The sequence below is a fragment of the Oxyura jamaicensis genome, chromosome 1 (genome assembly GCF_011077185.1).
Source record: "Oxyura jamaicensis isolate SHBP4307 breed ruddy duck chromosome 1, BPBGC_Ojam_1.0, whole genome shotgun sequence".
Lineage (NCBI taxonomy): Eukaryota > Metazoa > Chordata > Aves > Anseriformes > Anatidae > Oxyura > Oxyura jamaicensis.
Genome location: NC_048893.1, coordinates 127,109,975 through 127,131,482, shown reverse-complemented (window position 1 = coordinate 127,131,482; position 21,508 = coordinate 127,109,975). Strand labels below are relative to the sequence as shown.

The window sequence follows — 21,508 nt, the reverse complement described above, 5'->3', positions numbered from 1 at the left end:
ACTTGCTTGCATCCCTTTCCTTGCTTCAAAAATATAGTGTGAAACATACTGCAAATCATGGCATCCTACTCCGTAATTGTGAAATTCAGACCTTCCTCATCAATAGTAAGACACAAAGCACAGCAGAGGGTCCAGAAATAGCAAAGAAAAAGGATAGCATTTCAAAGCAAGTTTTAGATTTTTTCTTAAATTACATTCCCTGTAAATTATACTATTTATTATATGTCAATTTCTGTTGTGTCCATCTTCACCGGGAGAGAAACCTGGTACACCCCTAATGTAAAATTGCTAAAAGCTTTTTAGATTAGTGTAAGAAATATTTTTCTATTCTCATTTCTTAAGAGTGAATACAGTTAATATATGCCCTACTCATATGCAATATTTGCTGCAGGACACATGCAAAGAACAGAGACGCTTGTTCCATATGGTTCAGATACTGGGAATTTCCCCACTCTCCCCACATGCCCTTCACCCCCTCCTTCCTCCCCTCCTTCCCCATTTCAAGCTGAAAGGGAAGCAGAAGAGAGACAGTAATTTCCACCTGCAAGGTCAAAGTCAAAGTCAATGGCTGGTATTGTAGAAGAATGTTAACGCCTCATGTAGTCTGAGATGCCTGATACTTAGTAATACAACTTTAACCTTTTTAATGTGCTGTAATTTGTTTCTCAAACCATCTATATTCTCTCCTTGTTGCAGCCTAAGTATCTGTAAGGAGTAGGCAGAATGGAAAAATACAATCACCATGCAGGACCCTGAAAAGCACAAATAGATGAATCACTCACTGGAATTCCCTTTGTAATTTTGATCTTTTAGCCTTGTTCTCACCATTTGATTCTAATGTCAGGAAATGAAAGAAACATGATGGTATTTTATTTTTGCATTGTTGTTAGCTGGTCAGACAGTAGGGCACCCAGAAAGTCCACAGGTCTTGTGAAAGCTTGGAATTGCATATCATTGGTCTTGAGTAAGTTTTGGCATAGAAGACAATATATAGACAAGAGTCTAAATTAATAAAAAATAATAATAATTAGGTTAAATATATGCATATCTATTTTCTCTTACTTTAGTCAGATTGTTGAAAGTTGAAAAGCCAATTCGGAGGGGAAGTAAGACTGCAGTTGTTCCTTTAGCTTTTGCCACTATCCTTCCAAAGTTGCTTAGAAGAAGTAGCTTAAGTGTGGTGATGTACCTGGTTTATGTAATGTAGTCTAAGCTGTTTGTGTGTTCTGCTGTCAGTATGAACATACATGTATACACATACATTTAAGCTATAAAACTTAGAGATCACAGTACGTGGTCAGTGGTTCCATTATTTTTCCCCTGTTGTGTTAAAAACAATATGTGTCACAACTGACAGTCTCCAGTGCAATGCAAGGATTATCATTTAGGTGTATATAGTTTTCTAACAATAATAGAAGTAGAAAGTGATACGAAGTTTTGTTATCATGTGTTGAGAAGGTTTTACAATGGGTGGTGCAGTCTTGGCTGAGTACTGCAGATCAAAATGCTGCAGATTAAATATGTATTTATCTTGTAACTGTGCTGTGTTTTGTATGTTGCATGCGTTTTATATATAAAAAAAAAGTTTTGTCTAATGATGAAATGGCTATAAATGGTGCTTGACAGCTGCTTTGTGTATATGTAACATACATGATTCTAGATACTCTGAATGACCTTATTATAGACTCAAATGTTGAGTGAAAGTTCTGAGGTCTAGCATCCTTCTAATGCAAGTGATTACCCTGTAAGCAAGTCTTATACCCAAGATAAATTTTAATATGATGACCCTTTGGTTTAAAAACCTTGTTAGTCTAGGCTGAATGTTGCCTACACTGGCACTTGATTTGATCCAAGAGTAATGAACAGCTCAAAAACATTTTCATTAGAAGTCTATTTTCTGTCATAAAACTCTCTAAGGTAACTAACTTCAGCAGGAAGGTAGAGCATGCAGGTAATCTTACTTTTCATAAGAAACATAAATTAGTGTGTTGAAAGTAATTGAAGAGGACAGTTGGGCATGGAGTACTTATCCCTGGGATGCAGTTTATCCTGTAGCTAATAACCCTCTGTGCTTTTCCGTCTATACATATGCCTAGGTTAATATGGCAGTGACAGATTGGATAGAAGTGGACAGTATAGATGCAACTGTGAGATTTATGAAATAAATTACATTTCTTATCATGTATTTTCAGAATCCCAAAAGTATGGTAGGTAGAATAGAAGAAAGTAGAGGGAATCCTGTTGTTAAGCAAAACAGAATGGACATTGCTACTTTTAGACTATGAGCTATAAAATCTTCAAGAATAACAATGGAGAATTATAAAAAATAATTGCAGAGATTTCCAAAACTGCTATCAGTAGCTTGCAGATCTTAAAAACAGACTGTAAATGTTCACAAATATGAACACTGTAAATAAAAGCTGTTTCATGATTGAATAAGTCATTTCTGGAGCTTAACTTTGGAATGTTTTATTAAAATGAAAATTAATCGTGGGAAATTCCTTAAAGTATTTATGATTATATATAAAGGGGACAAAATTATTTTATTTTGTGGTAGATTATTCAATTTTCACCACATGCAGTTCCTCAGTATATTATTTTAACTTTCTAACCTGATTTTATTTCTGTTGTTCTGAACACAGAAAGGCAACCCAAACCTCCAATACATTCTTTAGAAAAGCCTTTCTATACTCTTTTCATGCAATGATACAAATATCTAATAAGAGGAGTAAAAAATAAACTTTAGAAATTTTACTTTAGTTAGGGGATATTTGGTCAGACTTTGCTGCTCGCATGACTGATGGCTTTGACAGAGGTAGAATTTGCTATCTCAGTCGGCTTTCAGAGATGAGACGGCTTTATCAAGTATGCCCCTTTTCCAGACCAGTTTTTTAACTGAGCTCGTAGATTCTCCGCTATTTTCCTTGCCTTTTGCCTTTTAAATGGCACATCAATGGTGTGAATATGCAGTATAAGGTGACACTGAGCAAGACCAATGCAGTGTGATTTATTTTATTTTGTACTGTTGAACAGTTCAGACATGCCACATCAGTTGTACTTCGGTTAACCAAGCAATAAATCACATAAATAAGCAATTCATTGTTTTTGAAAGTAGTAAAACAGAAAATCAACTCCATCTCAACAAAATGGCACCCGACTTTTTCACAGCTAATATTGCCCTCAGAAGCCCTCTGTCCAATGATGTAACACAATAGATATTGACATTTTTTCCAAATGATTCCACTTTGCCCTTACTTTTCCCCAGTTATCCATGAGTCCGAACTGCCCGTCAATAGACAAAATATGTATTTATTTGTCATTTGGCTAGACCACTTGATCTTATCAGGTTTCCTAATAGTTTATTCTCTTGGGGGGAGGGAGGGGGGGAAGGGGTTGAGAGCTGCTGATTTCTTCTACATTCACTCATTTCTTACTACAGAAGAGCTGTTCAATTTTAAAGAAGAACCTTTATTTAGCAATTTTGTAAGAAAAATAAAAATTCTAACTAGGATATTCACAAGACACTAATCTTTATCTACTGATTTTAAAGGTGAGCTAGAGAGTCCGGGGCTAAATTTTGTCCTCTTATTGTTTTGGAAACACAGCTATCTTCGTATAAATTTTGCATTAAGTGTACAAGAGCTAGATGATATAAAAAAATAATTTTATTTGTAAAGTAGGCAAAATAAATGTGTAGTCTATAGATACTGCATTGATAGAATTAATCAAATGTTATTGCATTCTTACTAGGGAAAATCATCATTGGAGTATGCAGGTCTCCAATGGAGCAAATATTTTATAGTATAAGCTGCAAAATTAAGTCAATTCAGTTTTTTATATTGGAAAAAAAAAGTTATTTTTAATATTCATTTTTATTTTGGTATTCATTGCTGTAATTCTCTGATATGTGATTGTAATAAACATTTTGCCATATTAATGCAGTTTTCTCCATTAGAAAGATAAGCTGTTTATGTGTAGTACATAAACATATGATCCTTTACTTGATTTTACTTTTTTCTTTTTATAGAAGCTGCAAAGAATCAATCCTCCTTACTGTTGTTCAACCTTACCCTGTAAGTATCTGTAGTGTTTTCTGAATTAGTTTCCTAGCAACATAACAGATTTTTCTCTGCCTATATTCTGTCTGTCTTTACCTCATCTGTGCAATAAAAAGAAATAAGTGAGATAAGGGCTGTGTCTCTTACAGGTGGTGTTTCGGACTGCATTACTGCATACCGCACTCACAGAATATATTAGCAAGTTAAATAGCAACAGCATTGTTAAACTCCTGCCAGGAGAATGCACAGAGGGGGATGCTGAGTTCTGCTTCCAGCATCTTCTGAGGTTTGGGAGATGGCCTGGGCCAAGTCCCCTCTGCTGCATTGCTTCTGTTTCTGTCAAATGGAAATTGCTCATCCCTCATGAGTGTGATGTGGAAGTCGAGAGTGGGCACAGCACTGCCTTTGGCTGTTGGCTGGTGGAAGGTGGTGCCTGCAGTGATGGGCAGAGCTCAGGCAGGGCTTTGTCTAGGGCTGAGGAGTCCCCACTGGCGGAGCGAGGGACAGGGGAGGTGCAGCTCAGGGCTGTGCCTCTTCTCAGCCTGTTGCAGCACCTTTCTTTTTGTAATTCTGCCTCAGTTCCACAGACTTGCACTTGAGTATCAAACTGGCTATACCTTGTGCAAGGGAGGGCTCTGCATGCATCTCCAGGGCAGAGCATGTGGAGATGAGGGGAGAGGAGAGGCAGAAAGGCAATCACATGAGGCTGGCTGGAAGGGACTGGGAGCAGTTGCAGCCCACCTCTCAGCTGGCTGATGGGACACGCCTTTGAACTTCACTTAATGGTTTGTGGAAGTGGGTTTATGGCCTCTCGGCTCAAACCCGTAATTAAAGAAGGTCACATGAAAAAGGAGTGAAGCTAAGCCAGGGGATGGAGCACCTCTCTCTCTTCCCTTCATACATCCATGCACAACCACACATACTTTGTAGGCCGCAGCAGGGGCTCAACCATGGATCAGGAGTGATTTCAAATTCAACAGGTCTAGTCACTTCCCTGTTTGCTAGCCTGATGCACAAGCGTTTTGATTACTAAGAGATAATTGCATCCCTTTCACCCAAGAATAACAGATTTGATAGAAGGGTACGAAAACAAATTTATCTGATGAAACTGCCAAAACATACATCTTACAAATGCAATTTGATCACTGCTGTGTGGCTCCTGTACTACTGGTTACCCTTTCTGACTAGTCTAGAGGAGGCCATATCGTCGTTGTTTCACTTTCAAGAAGCCAGTCCACACAGCAGCTGAATTGTGGGGAAAAAGCACATGCTCCCCAGAAAAACAAGGCAGGGGCTGCTGCACTGCAGTAAGATCACTAGCAGTGTCTGGCTAAATAAAGAATGGCTAAATAAAGAATGTAACTGCTTTTAAAGCTAGCTGGATTACATCCAGTAGTTTTGATTATGGGGAGTGTATATAATACAGGGGAAAAAAAATCCTCACCCACTTCCCTCTTTTATACAGGTTGTCTTATTTTATCGGTTGACAGGTTTCATTATTTTCTTTAAATGTCTGGTGACAAAAGGGCTTATGATTTAGTGCTGGTTATATGTAGCCCTTAGAAGTGGAAGGTATATCTTTGAGGTGTTGTGGCCTGTTGCTATGCTGCTGGTGTGAGGGCAAGACCATATGTAGTGAACGTAATGGAAGTTGAAACCTAAATTAACTGTGCACACCATGTTCAGTGGAGAAGGTGCAGTCTTCTTCCAGCATCTGACCTGAAGAAGAAGGTACATCATGACCTGATATCTTCCCATCTCTTTGGTTCCAAGCCCTGTTTGAGGACTAATAAGACGGAATCTGCTCCTCTCATACATAGCACCTAAATCTAATCAATAACTAAGCCACTTCCAGATGTCACTAAGCCACAAATGGCACTGAATGGCATTTGCTGTTATGTCAGCTATTTGGGCTCATGTGCCCAGCTTATAAATGTAATTGTGTTGCCCCCCTCTGGTAGGTCTGTTAGAGTCCCCCAGCTCTACCTCTGCAGATGAGGCACTCGTGTTTTTGGAGCTGATGGAAGTTTTACCTCATGTAGTATGAAGATTGTCTCCCTGAGAATGCCCACAGAGCAGCAGATGTATTCATATCAGTACTAGCTTTAATTGATTCATTTTTATCCCAAAGTCAGGATGCTTCAACGGCATGGGCTTAGTGGGTGTTAGCCTCAGCTGCAGGACTGTTGCACCAGGCAGATCTTCATTTTTCCCCGCATCTATTGTGTTTTCCTACATGTGCAGGCCAGGGCCATGTTGGTTCATAGCATCTTTCCCTCACCATTTTCAAGCCAAAGTTATCTTGCAGTGGAAATGAAGGTGTGCTATGGGATTGGGACCAGCTGAGATCCTGCCAGTGTGTCCAGCCAAGTTTGACCTCTGAAGCAGTACAGGGTCAGTTTATACAAACCCTGGGCTCCAAAGTTTCCTGGGGACTCTTGAGTCACCTTGAGCATGTTGGACATCATACTGCCTCAATGTCACTGTTAGTAGTGCCTGAGCCTGTTATGTGATGTTCATCATTAGGCTCTCCATCCTAAGTACTGCTGTACTCTGGTTGCTTACCTGTTGTGGTCTTCTGTGCAGGAGGCAGATGTAGTGGGTGCAGTGGGTCCTTTGGCAAATACATTTTGTCTCACAGTTTGGAAACAATATTTATGCCTTCAAAAATTATGATAAAATTGTTTTCCCCTTTTCTTTAATTCTTCTCCCTCCCTTTTTCCTTTTACTCTTTTGCCCATAAAACTGGAAAGATGAAGTAGAAACCATACAAAGGAAAAGTAAGAATTTTTAAATAAAGACTGAACCTCTTCCCCATTCTTGGCAGAAATAAATCTTTAGAAACATTTCAACTGACTCTCTTCATGATGATGAACCTTTTTGTTTCTATCATTGCATGAAAACTATCTGCCAAGATGGATTACAGGAGTGCTGTTTCTTAATTGTTTTTATTTGTGCTATTTAGAGTGTGTTTTGTTTTCATGCTTTCAAGTAACCATTCTTTATGATTGCAGGTGAAAGTAGAAGTAATTTAGATTTATAGTACTCCGTAGCTCACTTAGTTCTTTTTGAAAGCTCTTGCCGATCATTTTTGCTTAAGTGCATTCAGTTTTATTTAATGCTTAAACTCTTTAAAATTTAGTTTAATTACAACCAAACCAAAGCTATCTTGTTCCTTCCAAGAATCTACAGATCTCTCCTATGTTAATATTACTGCTGCTCATAAGAAGGTGGCTGAACAGATGAAGCAGTTGAAGCAGTTTAAAGTTTAGATTTTTGAAAGTATTACATTTGATTATCATTTCTGGCCATTTTATTCTGTAAGTGGACTGCTGTTCTGATTGGTGCTTTATTAAGTTTTAAGCATTACTCAGAACAAATAACTTGCCTGTTTTGTTATCTGTTCAGATTTTATGCCTACAGATAATCTGATAGGTTGCTTTCATGATTAATCTCTTAAATTTCTTGGATACAGTCCAGGCCCAACTGAAGTCTATGGCAGCTTTACTGTGCATAGGTTCTGGAACGGTAAAAGGATAAGATTGGGGGATTTTTTCTTTGTTTTACTTTTGCTTGAAAGAGATGCTTCTTTTTTATAACATAGTTACGTTTGAGACAAAATGTTTACAGAAAAATGTCAATAAATAACACTTACTTCTGACTTGTAATGACGGTGGCAACAACTGATTTTACTGAGTCTCACAGTACTTTTCATGCTGCTTTGCCATATGGAGTCATGTAATAGGAACAACTACCATATCTACTATCGTTGCTGCAAAGAAGGGTATAAAAGAGAAACAGGTCTGTCCCAAAGACTTCAAAATCTAAATTGAGAAAGAATACCAAGGAGTAGTTTTAGGAAGTATTTAGAAGACAGATGTGAGCATGTTGAACAGGACAATACTTGACTACTTAAACTTGTGAAGACAGTGTAAAAATGATGACTTTTTTTTTTTTGAATGTTCACATAATAGTATTTTTCACAGTCATCCTTAATACCTTAGCTAGTGCATATCTTCCATATGAGCTTTTTTAGTATAGTCAGTTCCATACATATCTTTAACTCTACACTCAAAAGATCATGGTGTGGCTACTGACAACCACTATCACTGTGTTGACTCCTATACGTACAGGCCACCGATACTGGTACTGATACATGGCCACTTCCCAACACCTTTGTTGTTTGAACTAGACTCTTCTCATGTGAGAACTGTGCTGCGCAACCTTTTCATCTTTCGCGTTTGTGTAGCATAAATCCCAGTGAGCACTATTGCTTCTGTCCTTTCTTCCAGAAGGCCTCTTTTATGGCTATATGAATTTTTATGGAGTGTAGTTGTACAAAATACGCAGTCTGTTTAGCAGTGAAGACTATGAGAAAATTCTGTGTGAACTTCCATGTTGTTTCAGCAAAATGAAAGCCCCTTCCCCCCTCAGTCTGTCCACCCCTTTCTCCTTCTAGTTCTTTCTTCCTGTCTTTCTCCCCCACAGTTGCCATTAGGTCTCTTTTCTCTCTTCATTAGGCCTTTCTACCATCTCTGGTGCATTATCAAGCATGTTGTCTTTTTTTAATGCTTGGGTTTGCATGGTGTGAAGGCTTCTTTTATTCCCAAACGTCTTTCCCCTTGAAGAATTGTAGGGCAGTATCCAAAAAGGCCAATGGAGGGTATTTCTCAGAGGATCTCCACATTTTGTAAATGCAGAAATAGGTGGTTCTGGCCCATCTAGTCATGAAATGACTTTTGATGTCTACATGTTTCACAAAGCCTGAATCAGATCTGTGGTTTCACCCATGGCATTTGGGACAGAGAAAACCAGGCTGTCATTAGATGGAACTGGTAGATGGAACTGGTTTAATTTTTGCAATGACTAGATTAAAGTAAGATTTGGCTAATCTCTACATTGCAGCTATATGTTATAACTGTATGAGACTAAATCAGATCAGATGATGATTACAATCAAACAATAGTAAAATGTAAATAATGCAAATGGTAAAATATGATTGTCCCTGGTAGATCACATTGTTTAGGAATAACAACAACAACATTTTTTTAAGAAAGAACCTAAATCTGACCATTATTTCAGCAATTGAATTTGTGCCTAGAGTTTAACAAAGAAATACTCCTGATGATGATCTGTCAGTGGCCTGTGGTGATAACAAATTACTACATAGTAAAACTTCTCAACATTATTACATACATGTCCCTATCTGCTCTTCTACAATACTCTTGTGAGCAAGTGTTGTTGTTTCAGCCTTCCTCACAGCTATGAATGGTGGGTTTTAGTTTGCCTTTGGGCATTATGTAATGTTCCACTTAATAAATTTAATACTTCCTCTTATTCACATATTATTTGCTTGCTAATTTTTGTTTCACATAATTGCCTTTAGGGATGGACCAAAAAGTGAACACATTTTTGCAGTCATACATTTTTTCCCCATTTCCTAAGAAATATAGTATTTCATATTAAACTAATGACTAATTTTAGGTAACAAGCTTAAAATTGATTGTGTATGTTGTCTGCAGCTATTTAAAACTACCTTATTTCTGATTTGAATGTCTGATTTGACACTCGTTGTCAAGAAGCAGGCTTTCCCTTCACCTTTAGGACTGCCCCATGCTGCTGCCTTGTTGATTTCTTTATGGTAGCTCAGTACTACACTATCCTCTTCTAAGTGCTCAACCCTTCTATTTCTTGAGCATGAGTAAAAGTTTCATTGTTGCAGCACCTTTACCAGCAAGAGCACTCAAAGGGGCTTTTTCAGCAAATAGAGACTGTTTCACCTGGAATATTCCTCAAATTACAGTTTACCTGCAAAAGTGAACAAAATACTAGACATTTTCATTGAAAAACAGTTTCCCTCGAAATGAAGGGTGTTGTTGCAAACAGCTCTCCAAAAATGACCTGCTATAGTGCTGCTGTCAAATATAAGATCTAATTTTGAATTCTGAAAAATAAAATTTTTAAAAAATAAAAAATGCTTTCCAGAAAGTCTGCTCTTGTTATAGTAATCTCTCATGTTTTGACCCTGCTGATGGGATGAATACCCATACATTGTTCTCTCCAGTAAGCAGCATTTAAAGGAGGGTTTCAATCTTCACTATAATTTCCTGAAAGCAAATCTCTATGCAGTGCTTCATCTCTCTTGTTAGCAGTTTCTCTAAAGAGTGTTGAAATGATCAGCTGAATTTTTGCTGAGCTCTGTGTAAACAAGTAAAAATTATTGAAATTTGTGATAAATTTGAACTTTTTACAGGAAATGCTGCTTAGGTTACATATTGTGAAGTTTGTCTTTTTTGAAGTATTTTGACTCCTTGTTAAAATGTGTCCCCTCATTTTGCAAAAGTCACTCTAATTAGGCTGTTTTTGTCTGTGACAATGCAAATACTTTACTTGCAGTGATAAATGTTCTGCATTAGTGTAAACACCTCCTGCTTAAGGTCATTAACTGAGGATAATGGCTTCCATTTGGCTAAAAGACAGTATCAGAAACAAATGAACGTGGCACTGTGAGAATCATTAATTGATAGCGTTATTCACCAACAAATCCAAAGGCATTAATATACAATAGAGCAGCACACTATTTTGCTGATGTTTTGTTAGACAAGCAAGTTTCAATAATCAAAAGGAAATGTTTTCCTAGGTATTTGTCTCACTTTTTAGAAATACTTCCTTTCTCAAAGAGAAAATGTCAAATGCCAAGTTGATGCAGAGACAATGAGATTGTGTAATTAAATGCAAAAGATGTAATAGTACACAAACCTGTAACTAACACAGAATGCCCCCCACACTCCCCTAAGTACTTGGCACAGCTGTTTGAGCATTTCTTACACCCCCTGCTTCACAATCGAAAGGTTTTTAGCAAGCAACCAGCTTTCAAGCTTACCCAGAATGGGCCTGAGTCCCAGCCCCTTTTCCGTGTGCAGAAGGAATTAGGAGAAGAACTGAGAAAGGAGGAAAGCTGCACATTTCATGCCCAGCCACGATGCACTCATAGTGTACATTAAAGCTCACGGCCTGGAATGCACGTATGTTTAAACCTTTCCGTCATGTTGGGCTATCACATTTTTGCAGTAATGTGTCTGGGCACCTCACAAGTGACTTTTGAGGTTGTAGAGGAAAGGATGACAACACCATGTACTGGTTTGCCATATTTGCTGTATGGGAATAACCCTACCAGAATCTGGAAGAAAATTTGTCAGTCTGCCTGTAAAGAGAAGCCAGGCTGGTGACTCATCTGCAATAAGAGTGAATAGCTGTAAAAAGCACCTTCCAGCAAGACCAGTAAGTGAAAGCCACTCATTTTTCCCTTGCCCTTGCAAGGGAGAGCCAGTCAGCCCACTCCAATAGCCATACTGTCCCATGACAGCAGGAATGGACAGGGTGCAGTCCATTATTGGATGCCATATAGAATATCCCCCTTACACACTGCAAAGGACTGTATGGGAAGAAGAGAAATTAAACAAGGCATGTGTATGATTATATTAATCATGGTATTACTGTATACTGTGTCTTTCTAGGAATTCATCTTTAAAGTACAATATGTATGCACTCTACTTCAGCATTTTTGTGTTGTCCTTCTTGTTGAAGAAGTGTATTGTGTTTTTTTTTGTCCCCTCCATCCTGAAGCATCCTGTGTTTCTAATCTTCTGGTGACCTTCTTCATTTTTAGCACTGGTTTTGGAAAATGAGCTTGGTTTGATATTGGGGTTGAATTTTCTGTCATTTACTCTTGCTGGATAAAAACATGTGTGGCCATAGTTGTTAAAGAAGAGGTAAGTAAAAATGAACAGTAAAAGTGAAGAACTGTTCATTTCATTCCTGGTTCTGTTTTGCACTCCAGGAATTATTGGATGGCTCTGGTATTTCATAGGAGAATGTAGCATCTTTCATTGCTTGTTCAATGGCTGATAGTGAGCCTATGGTAGTAGCTAACATATTTTCAGTTCAATGGTAAATCAGTGGCATACAGAAATAAGCTAAAGACTTCTTCCTGACAGTTTCTAGACAAATGGCTTCTTCATAACAAAAAAAAAAATAATAATAATAAAAATAATAATAATTCAGCAGTTTCAGCAGAGATAAGTGATGAGAAGAGAAAGGGTCCTTGAACTACTCCATCACTCCTGCAGATTGCTAGTTAAGTCCAAATTTGAATGATGGTGACAAGACTTTCTATGTTTACAAGAACTGCTGTCATGTTGCATTGATAATAGGAAGTTATTCCAGGATCAATACCCCTAATGCCTGCACTAGTTTTTCATAGTTCGCATTGAGTTAGTATTTCCAGTATCCAAAACTAATAAGGCCACTTCTCAGAAGTTCAGAAAAAGATTTTGAAACACCTAATTCATATCTTACTGAAATAAATACACCAAAACCTGGTGCCAAGGAACCCAGTGATTTTCAGCCAAGCTAGAATTTCTTCCATTGCCCATTATGATGGTAATGGAGTTGGGCAATGCCAGAAGGTCTGTATTCATAACTGACCTGAGAATAAAACTGCTTTGATTCTGTTGCTGAAAACCAAAATCCTTTTTACTGTAAATATACAAAAAATGGCTCTTTAAGTTGTAAGTCAAACTCCTCCCATGCAGAGAGATTTTTTTTCCAAGGACTGAACACTTGGATCTCAGGTGATTCCAATGTAGTAAATTAAAGTCAGGTCAAAGAAGAAACTTAGTTTGGTTCACAGCAATCACCATGAGAGCACTACATGGAATTTGAATGTGCACTGAGAGCCCTTCTCATCTCTCCAGTCTGACTGTGGGATAACTTTCAGAACATGAAGTATACCACTGATTCCTTGTATGTATGTACATATGTATTATCTTGAGAAGCATTATGGTTCAACTGCATTTCCGTTCTTCAGTGAACAGTCTGTAAAGTGTTGCTGTATGCACAGAGTTCCCAATGTATCAAATATGTGAAAAAAATGAAAAAGATAGGTTTTAACTTGAAGGTATGTGATATATTTTGTCATCATTTTCCCTTCCAGTCTCCTAAATCAGCGTTTATTAGTGCTGCAAAAAAGGCAAGATTGAAGTCCAATCCTGTAAAAGTGCGCTTCTCAGAAGAAGTAATAATCAATGGCCAGGTGTCGGTGAGTGTTCAACTATTTAAGCTCAGGAATGACTGAGCATTTCATCCAAAGGTATGCCACAAGGCTGGAAAGTGGTAGGAACATGGTAGGAACAGGAGTGATAGGCTTGTGAAGGGAATGTTTTTTCTATTTCTGAAGTTTCAGGGAGGTCTGGTTTCAAATTCCATGGTGCCCATATTATTGTGAAAAAAATATCCCTTCTTAAAATAAAATTAAAATGATAGTGAAGGCATTTTGTAGTGATAGCATATATATGTCTTTCTTTAAAGTCCTTATGATGCTTGCTTTTTTTTTTTTTTTTTTTTTTTTTTTCCCCAGGGCAATTTTATAACAGGAAAACCATAAACTCAAGGAAAGTAGCATGTCAGGAAAACACATTAACACTATTCAGGAAAACAGATTAACACTAACTTACAAACCTCTTTAAAATTTGTTTTACCTACCTGAACTTGTTTCTAGCCCTCAGGCAGTCAGCCTCCCTTTGAGAGGCACTGAACTCCTCCTCAGACATGAACTCCTGGCTCATTTTCATAATTTAACTGAACATCATTCCCCAGTGATGTCTTTATCCAACTCTCTTCCAAACTGAAAATGATAATGCATTTTTCAAAAGCAGTTTTTGCTTTTTTTTAAAAAAAAAAAAAATAGCCTTTTCCGTTCCTTTTTTCTGTTTATTTTACTATCCTTCTTATGAATTGTCATGATTAAGTAGCAGTATTATATGTTACTTTTCTTAAATGATGACAGATATTAGCACTTATTATCCATCTATAAAGAGAATGCAAAACATCTTTTTTTTTTTTTTTGTAATTTTTACTAATGAATCTGCAGTTCCTGTTTTGTAAAGGCTCTAAATAGCTCACTGTATTCAGAGAAACAGTAATGTATATTTCTGTTTCGTTGAAAATACTTCAACACCAGAGGCAGCATTTATTGTCAGAGAAACAGTACTTAGGAAAAGATAATATTCCAAGTCAGGCATAAAATGTAAATGAACAATTATCGTTTTCCAGGAATTAGACCTATAAAGTACAGTTGTAACAAATATGACTACACACTTGCAGGACACTGCTAATTCTGCTATTAGTTTAAGCCAATAAACTCATCTTCAGTTGTTACCTTTACATCTAAATTATGTTCTTTTTTATAGAACATAGAAGTTTGATTTCCTTTATAAGGAAGTTATAGAACACAGAAGTTTGATTTCCTTTCTTATGTGTTGTAATAAGATTCACTAATTTGCTTGGCAGGAAACAGTTAAGGACAATTCACTTCTTTTCATGCCAAATGTTCTGAAGGTGTATCTGGAAAATGGACAAACCAAATCTTTCCGTTTTGACTGCAGCACTTCAATAAAGGTAGGCTAGATGTACCTTGGCATGCAATGCCAAGAACGCTGCTTAAAAAAGACCTTCAGTAATTATAATTTACTTTGAATGCTTTAAGAACAAAACTGCTGGTGTATTTAATTGGGGCTGGATTGAGAAATAATGAGGTTTTGGTCCATTTTTCCACTGTTAAAAATGTGTTGCATTGTCAGTGAAGAAAAAGTAGAAGTGATCGGTTTAATGTGACTTGAACCCAATTAAAATTGCATGGACCTACAGTTTTGATACACTGCCAAAAAGAAGTATGATTTATCAGCAAAAGTCAGATTAAGATGTTGGTTGCTAATTGAATATCATCTAGCTTGTCATCCAATTAACTTGGGATGGGATTTTGTAGGGTTATGTTGGTGATACCCTGCTCATCTCAGTGTAATGTCCTCTATACTTTGCATAACACTTTTCATACAGAGAAAGAAAGTGGTGAAGCCCTTGCATGCAATCGAGGCTGCTGGGGAGTGTCTGTGACACTCTTTCACGTAGGTTCCTAAATCAGTCATCGCTCTCTGTAAGTGCCTTGGAGTAGCATGGTAAGCAGCAAGATTAGCACTGTTGGGCATGATACTATTCTCTGAAGAATTTTGTTTGGGTGATCTAGTTTAACCCAGATCGGTTACCAAATATAGGTCACTGGATGGTAGCATGCGTCTTGTGAGACTGAGACAAGAGAGATGTTTGGGTGGGAATGAGCAGTAAAGGCTGGGAATGCAATTTTCAGCTGCAGTGCCAACTTTTGCTGGCTTTTAGGGATTATAAAGCTATGCATGTTTGAGGAAAGGCTGCTTTTCTTCTCACTGTGATTATACAGTATGCCTCATCAATTGGAACTGCAAGAAAAACAATTTACTAAGGTCAACACAAGGACATTTACTCCAGTCTGCAGGTGAAAGGGCAAAATGCATATTGAGGTTACATGTAAGAATGGGCTGCAAGTTTGTTTATAGTTCATGTCTATCCCTAAGGTGTAGTTGAAATCCAAGGAATGGATAACAGCCTCCACTGTACAGCTGTGAGATACTGACATTCTTTAGCCTGTTTCAGAATTTGGTTGGGTGAAGAATTAGGAGACATGCTTCATGTAGATACTGAGGTCTGTGTACCCTTGTAAGACCCACAAGCCCACTTTCCAGTATTTTATTCTATGAGCATAAAACCAACCAACCTGTTCCAGGATATTTTGCCTCTGAAGAATAGTCTTTGGCCATCACATTACATGGGTGTTTGGTGGTTCTGTCATGGCTGTGTCAGGTACTGTAAGACCACATATCTAACCTGCACTCATTTGCAAAGATATCCACGTGGGCTTAGCAATTAGCTGTAATGATGTTGTGAGCCTGCTTTGACCTTAGTCATTCTGACTTTTTATAGGAATAATTTTCATTTAATTCAGGCAATTATATCTTCCATAGCCTGTACAGCTATACATTACATGTTCTTGCAAGAATGTGTGTGCATATTGCTAATTATGGATGGGTGGTTGTAGGTTCTGCTGCTTTTCCTAAATTGAGGTGAAGGAGACATGCCCCACTTGAGTAAAGGCAAACACATTTTTTCCTGCCCCTAGCAGTCCAGTAACTCACCACTTAACAATGCAGGTGCAACTGGTGGCTCACCCACCAGCAGTCCTCACTTTCCTTATTGCTGGCAGGCAACACCTGGTTATCAGATAAGACTAGACAGGTTAACAAAAAATCAGTCTGGTAATTCAGTGCCTATGTGCTTTAGCATCATATTTTAAAGACAGCTTGCAGTTACAGTGCCTTATTACCTGCTTTTACAATATTACTTTCAATATTATGTTTCTTCCTGTTACTGTTATGTCCCTTGTCTTTGAGTATAGTTTAGGAGTGTATATAAAAGTAGATTTAATGTATAAGCAATAAATTCCCTATTAGTCAAAACAGTGTAATATTAACCTCCATTATTTAGCGTGGTTGCTTGCAATACATTAATACTGTCTTTTATTCTTTACAGCGTACAGAATTGGTCCCATCCTCCTACATACATTTTTCATCCTTCCACCAATTTGGTGTTGATTTTCCATAAACACACTGTAATTGATCAATTAATCTTCCTAAATTACGTTAAAACACTTGGATTACAATTCATCATGATCTCCTTAGTGAGTCCTATCCATCTGGATGCTTACGTATATTTAAAAATCTCTTAAATGAATAGAAATGCTTTAATCTTTTCACAAAGATAATGTGAAACTATTTTTAAATGATGGGTTATTGTATATTTCTTTTTGTTACTACAGTCACTAAAGCAAGAGATACCTTGCCAGAAGATAATACTCAGTATCATAAAAGTCCCAAAGCATTTTATAAAAGTAAAGTACAGATTGGTTGAGTGTGTTTTTGGGATTTGTTTAGTCATTATTTTAGAAACAGTTGTTCTCAAACTGATTACCCTTAGACATAAACCAATGTGAAAAAAATATTTAAAAAATCTTTAGAAATTGGTTTTATACTATAAATGTAAAGGATACCCAGATTTAGAGCTGCCGCTTGGCACAGGTATCATCATGGTTGACTTTCCTCTTAGAGTTTTAAACTCAAGGATGTTCATTAAGCACAAGTATCTATAAGTGAACTTCAAAGAAAAAAAATGCCATTCATTTAATTTTTATGTTGAACGTAAAGTTTATCTTTGGTGGACCTGACCAAAAAATAGGTAAAGAGAAGAGTAGCAAGACCCTCTCTCATTTTCACATGGAGGGGTTTTATTTGCAGAGACTGAGAGAGATAATTTAAGGGCCACATAAGTATAATTTGCATGCTAAGCTGCATAGAAATATATCCAATCACAATACATATATATTTTTCACATCATGTCTGATACCATCTCAGAGATGTTTGAATATAAAGGCACTGATTTCTCCCATGTGAATGTGTGTGTTGTCCTGTATACTTTTAGAGAACATGCATGAAACACAACCATCCTCCCCTTTAACCACTGGGCTTCCACCCAGCGCAGTGCACGTGCAGCGTGCATGGCAGTGAAGAACTCAGTCCCAAGCTTTCATAAATTAAAGCACATTTTATAAATCCTTTGTTAATTAGGATGTCATCTTAACACTGCAAGAAAAGCTTTCCATCAAGTGTATTGAACACTTTTCACTGATGCTGGAGCAGAGGGTTGAAGGATCTGGAACAAAACTCCTTTTGCTACATGAACAGGAGACTCTAACTCAGGTTTGTGTAATTATATGTGAAAACAAACATTAATGCGACTGGTTAATCAGTAAATTGTCCATCCTTCTAATTAGTCAAGTGAATTAACTGCAAGATTTATAGTTTGATACAGTCTATCAAATAGCAGTATTTAGATGTGGTTGTAAAAATCAAGTTCTCACAGAATAATTGTTCTTCTGTTGTATAGACATCACATTTTATTGCTTCACTGGGACATTCAGAAGTATTTAAAAGTTCATTAGAAATCAGACTTAAAGCTAGAAAATATTTATCAAATCAATTTTTCATATCATACGTGGTGCAGTTAATGAACATTCTCAACAGCTGGGAAATCCATCGTAACAGTTCAGAGAACCCAGTCTGTCAAAATTCCTTTTAAAAATATATTTTGATTTTTGATTCCCATCTGATTATACAGATCTGTATCTGGATAACAGGAAATGATACTCTTTCAGATGAAGCCAAGTTTGGCTTGTTTATGCAGTGATACATTATCTCACTTCTATGATTATGAATTGTGACCCAGAAAATGCTGTTAGGACTTTCTTTGTTAGATCAGGGAGGCAAATCAGGCTGCTGACAAGCCAGTTCTGACTAGAGTTAAGGTTGTTTCACAATTCCCAGCAGACAATCCTGATTTTAGCTGCTTATCCTATTTGCCAAGCTGTTTAGCCAGAAATTTTCCATGCTATTTCTGTGTTTCAGGAGAATATTTGTGTTGTTGTTTTTATATATATATATTTTACCTAAATTTTCAAAGAAGTATAAATACATTTTTAACTGAGAAAGGGAACAGTAACTTAATACAAATGCCAGAATGTCCTTGCTCACGTAACTCAAGTCTGAGTGGTTATATGAAGGAAATAAGTTTACTCAGTAGTGGTCTTTCTAGGATTTTCCAACTTTTAAGCATTTGACTTTGCCATGTTAATGTTCCTGTTGTGTGGGTGCAAGCTTCCCAATGAATGCACAATATCATGGAATATTCAGTGCTGGCTTTCCTGGCCTAGCTGTCTCTCTTTGAAGTAATTGTTAAAATTCCCATTGAAATCAGAGGGATCAGAACAAACCAACACAGAGAGCTTTTGAAAATCCCATCTTGAGCTTTTATTTATACATACAGAGTATGCCTAGATACTCTTAAGAATGATAGATACTTAAGAATGAGGTCAAAGAGAATGTGAGATAAACATACATTCTGAAAATTGTTAGTTCAAGACAGAGATTCCACTGGAGATTTTTGTAAGTATAATCTTATCAATTCAAGATGTTGATTATAAAGTACACTAACTCTCTAATTACATTAGCCTAATTGAATAAACTACATAAACTACAATAATTTCTTCTTTGAAGTTCCTGTAAAATCAGCAATTCTTTAATTTGCTATTATAACATTGCTGCTGACCATGACTTACAATAGTTATTGGGTTGTTACTCTTTCACCCAATTATTTAGTCACTCTGTGGCGGTCCCTTGTGAAAATACCCTGTGTTATGTTCTTAGTGAACTGTTTCGCTGACTAACAAGCCAAGAAGTCTTTTTGATTTTTTAAAGTATCGGGAGAGGTGTAGCTTGGTCAGAAGTCTAGGGGTAGGTGTCTTAATCCAGAACAAACCAGGAAAACTGAAAAGACACAATTTCTGGCAAATTGTCTAATTTATTGAAGCAATTAAAGGAAAGTGAGAATAATAGCTGCCAAGCTGTACTTCATCAGTATTCTCAATCAAACTAAGTAAAATGTGACCTCTCCCCAGAAGCCTTACCACCCTTCTAGCTTATGTGCTAGAAGGGTGCCTTGTGCTGAAGTACAACTCACTTTGTATTTCACTTGAATGGTTTCCATTAAGGTCTGTTTTTTCTGTCCTTTCTCTCTGGGTTTGAATGAATGAATTCCTCTGTTTTGAGAATTGCATTATATTGGGCAGTCATGCCTATGTAAGTCTAGAATTCTTTCCACAAGACTATACATATAATGTTCTTATGTGCAATACATACTAGGAGCCCACAGAAAAGCACTTTGTTAGAAAGAATTATTTTCCTTGTTACCATGTGTCTCTGGAGCAGGATCAATGCCTGAGACAATGGACTCTTGCACAAACAGGATTGCTATGCTCTGATGTAATTATTGCACTGTCCTAGGTGACCCAGAGACCAAGCTCACATAAGATGAGATGTCTTTTCAGGATTAGCTTTGTCCCAAAGGATCCCATTGATCTTTTAAGAAGAGATCCAGTTGCTTTTGAATATCTTTATGTACAGGTAAGTGAAAGCATGGCCATTGTTAGCAAAATAGAGAATCAAAAGCTGGTTGCATTCAGTATATAGGCAGATAGAAAAGTATGGCTGCAATAAGTCCTGGGTTTTATTTCTGATGCATAAAGCCAGTGCACTTGGGGAATGTGCAAATCTTCATCATCTGCAAAGTTCCCTTCCTTCATAAGTCCTGCCAAATAGTGATGCTTTGATGCCTTTCCAAAATATATTTGGCTTTACAAAACAGAGAAGCCAAAATAATGGCTTATACTTAATTCTGGTACTATAATATCAGGCAGAAATGATGTCTGTACAGGGACTTCCAGTAAAATGGATGAGAAAACTGATGTGAGAACAATGTGATTCCCCTCCTGGGCATCCCACCAGGCAGAGTTCTGCTATCCTGAGTCCAGATAGCCTGGTACCCTCCCAACACTCATGAAAGAGGATTACTGTTTTCCCCAGAAAGAATGAAGGGAGAGAGAGCTTAGATCAAAATGTTCATGCCTTCTGCTCTTTGTCAGAAGTCCTTGTGTTCTCCAGAAGCACCCATATCCTGGTGAGCATCTGACATCTCTGAGAGCAGCAGAGAACTTTCAACATGGTCCTGTTTCTGGGTTCAGGGTTACTCTTCACACAATGGTCATTTTAAAATATATATATATATGCATATAGAATATATATATATATATATATATATCATTTTTGTACAAGATTTTTGAACTTGAAACTCCCTCTACTGGTTCTTTGGCAGAGCTGTAATGATGTGGTTCAGGAAAGATTTGGACCAGAACTGAAATACGACATTGCCCTGCGGTTGGCTGCACTACAAATGTATATTGCAACTGTGACCACCAAGCAAACTCAGAAAATCTCCCTCAAATACATAGAGTAAGTTGAGAATTCAGTGTGTTCTTTAAAAGTTAAAGATTTGGATAAGCTTATAGATTCTTTAAGGTTGGTTCTTTAATATGCCTATATGTGTGCACCAATTTTAGTTTCATTATTTTTGACTTGAAATTTTTTCAGGCGAGCTAAGAACTTTAAGTATGGACAATACATTTACCTTTTGGTCATGTGTTTAGGCATGTGAAATAGGCTATAAATGTAAATAAGATTAATTCTCTTGCTTTCAATGATCAGATCTAAGTGCATATATCCTAAATCCTAGGGTTTTAGTAGAGGTGATTATAATAAGATTCAGCTGATTTCTTGGTTCAGAATACCATAGGGTCTAAGATTCCTTTTAAAAGATTTCTTAGATACAGAAGAATCTAGTAAGCACCTGTTTTATGTTGTCCTTATGATTTTCTAGGAGATGTTAGACAACATATAGATGTAACTGCAAGGAAAATTAAAAATCCAAAACACAGCAATGTGTACATCTGCTAGGATAAAAAATAAAACAAGCAAACAAAGCAAAAAAAATAGCTTTTTCTGTGTTGTTATATTTTATCCTAATCAACAACAAGAAAAAAAATTACGAGCGAAGAGTCAGTCTTCTGTCAAAAAGGG

The 21,508-nt window shown here is 37.1% G+C and overlaps 1 protein-coding gene across 3 annotated transcripts in view; it reads left to right on the top strand.

Moving 5' to 3' along the window:
* Positions 1-21,508, top strand: part of FRMPD4 (FERM and PDZ domain containing 4) — a 306,613-nt gene that overhangs the window by 270,130 nt on the left and 14,975 nt on the right. For all 3 annotated transcript variants that reach the window (XM_035337234.1, XM_035337170.1, XM_035337306.1), the window contains exons 5-10: positions 4,028-4,073; positions 13,054-13,158; positions 14,409-14,516; positions 17,609-17,740; positions 19,880-19,999; positions 20,748-20,884. In XM_035337234.1, the coding sequence (XP_035193125.1) occupies positions 4,028-4,073; positions 13,054-13,158; positions 14,409-14,516; positions 17,609-17,740; positions 19,880-19,999; positions 20,748-20,884 (648 nt within the window). The remainder of the gene's footprint in view (positions 1-4,027; positions 4,074-13,053; positions 13,159-14,408; positions 14,517-17,608; positions 17,741-19,879; positions 20,000-20,747; positions 20,885-21,508) is intronic.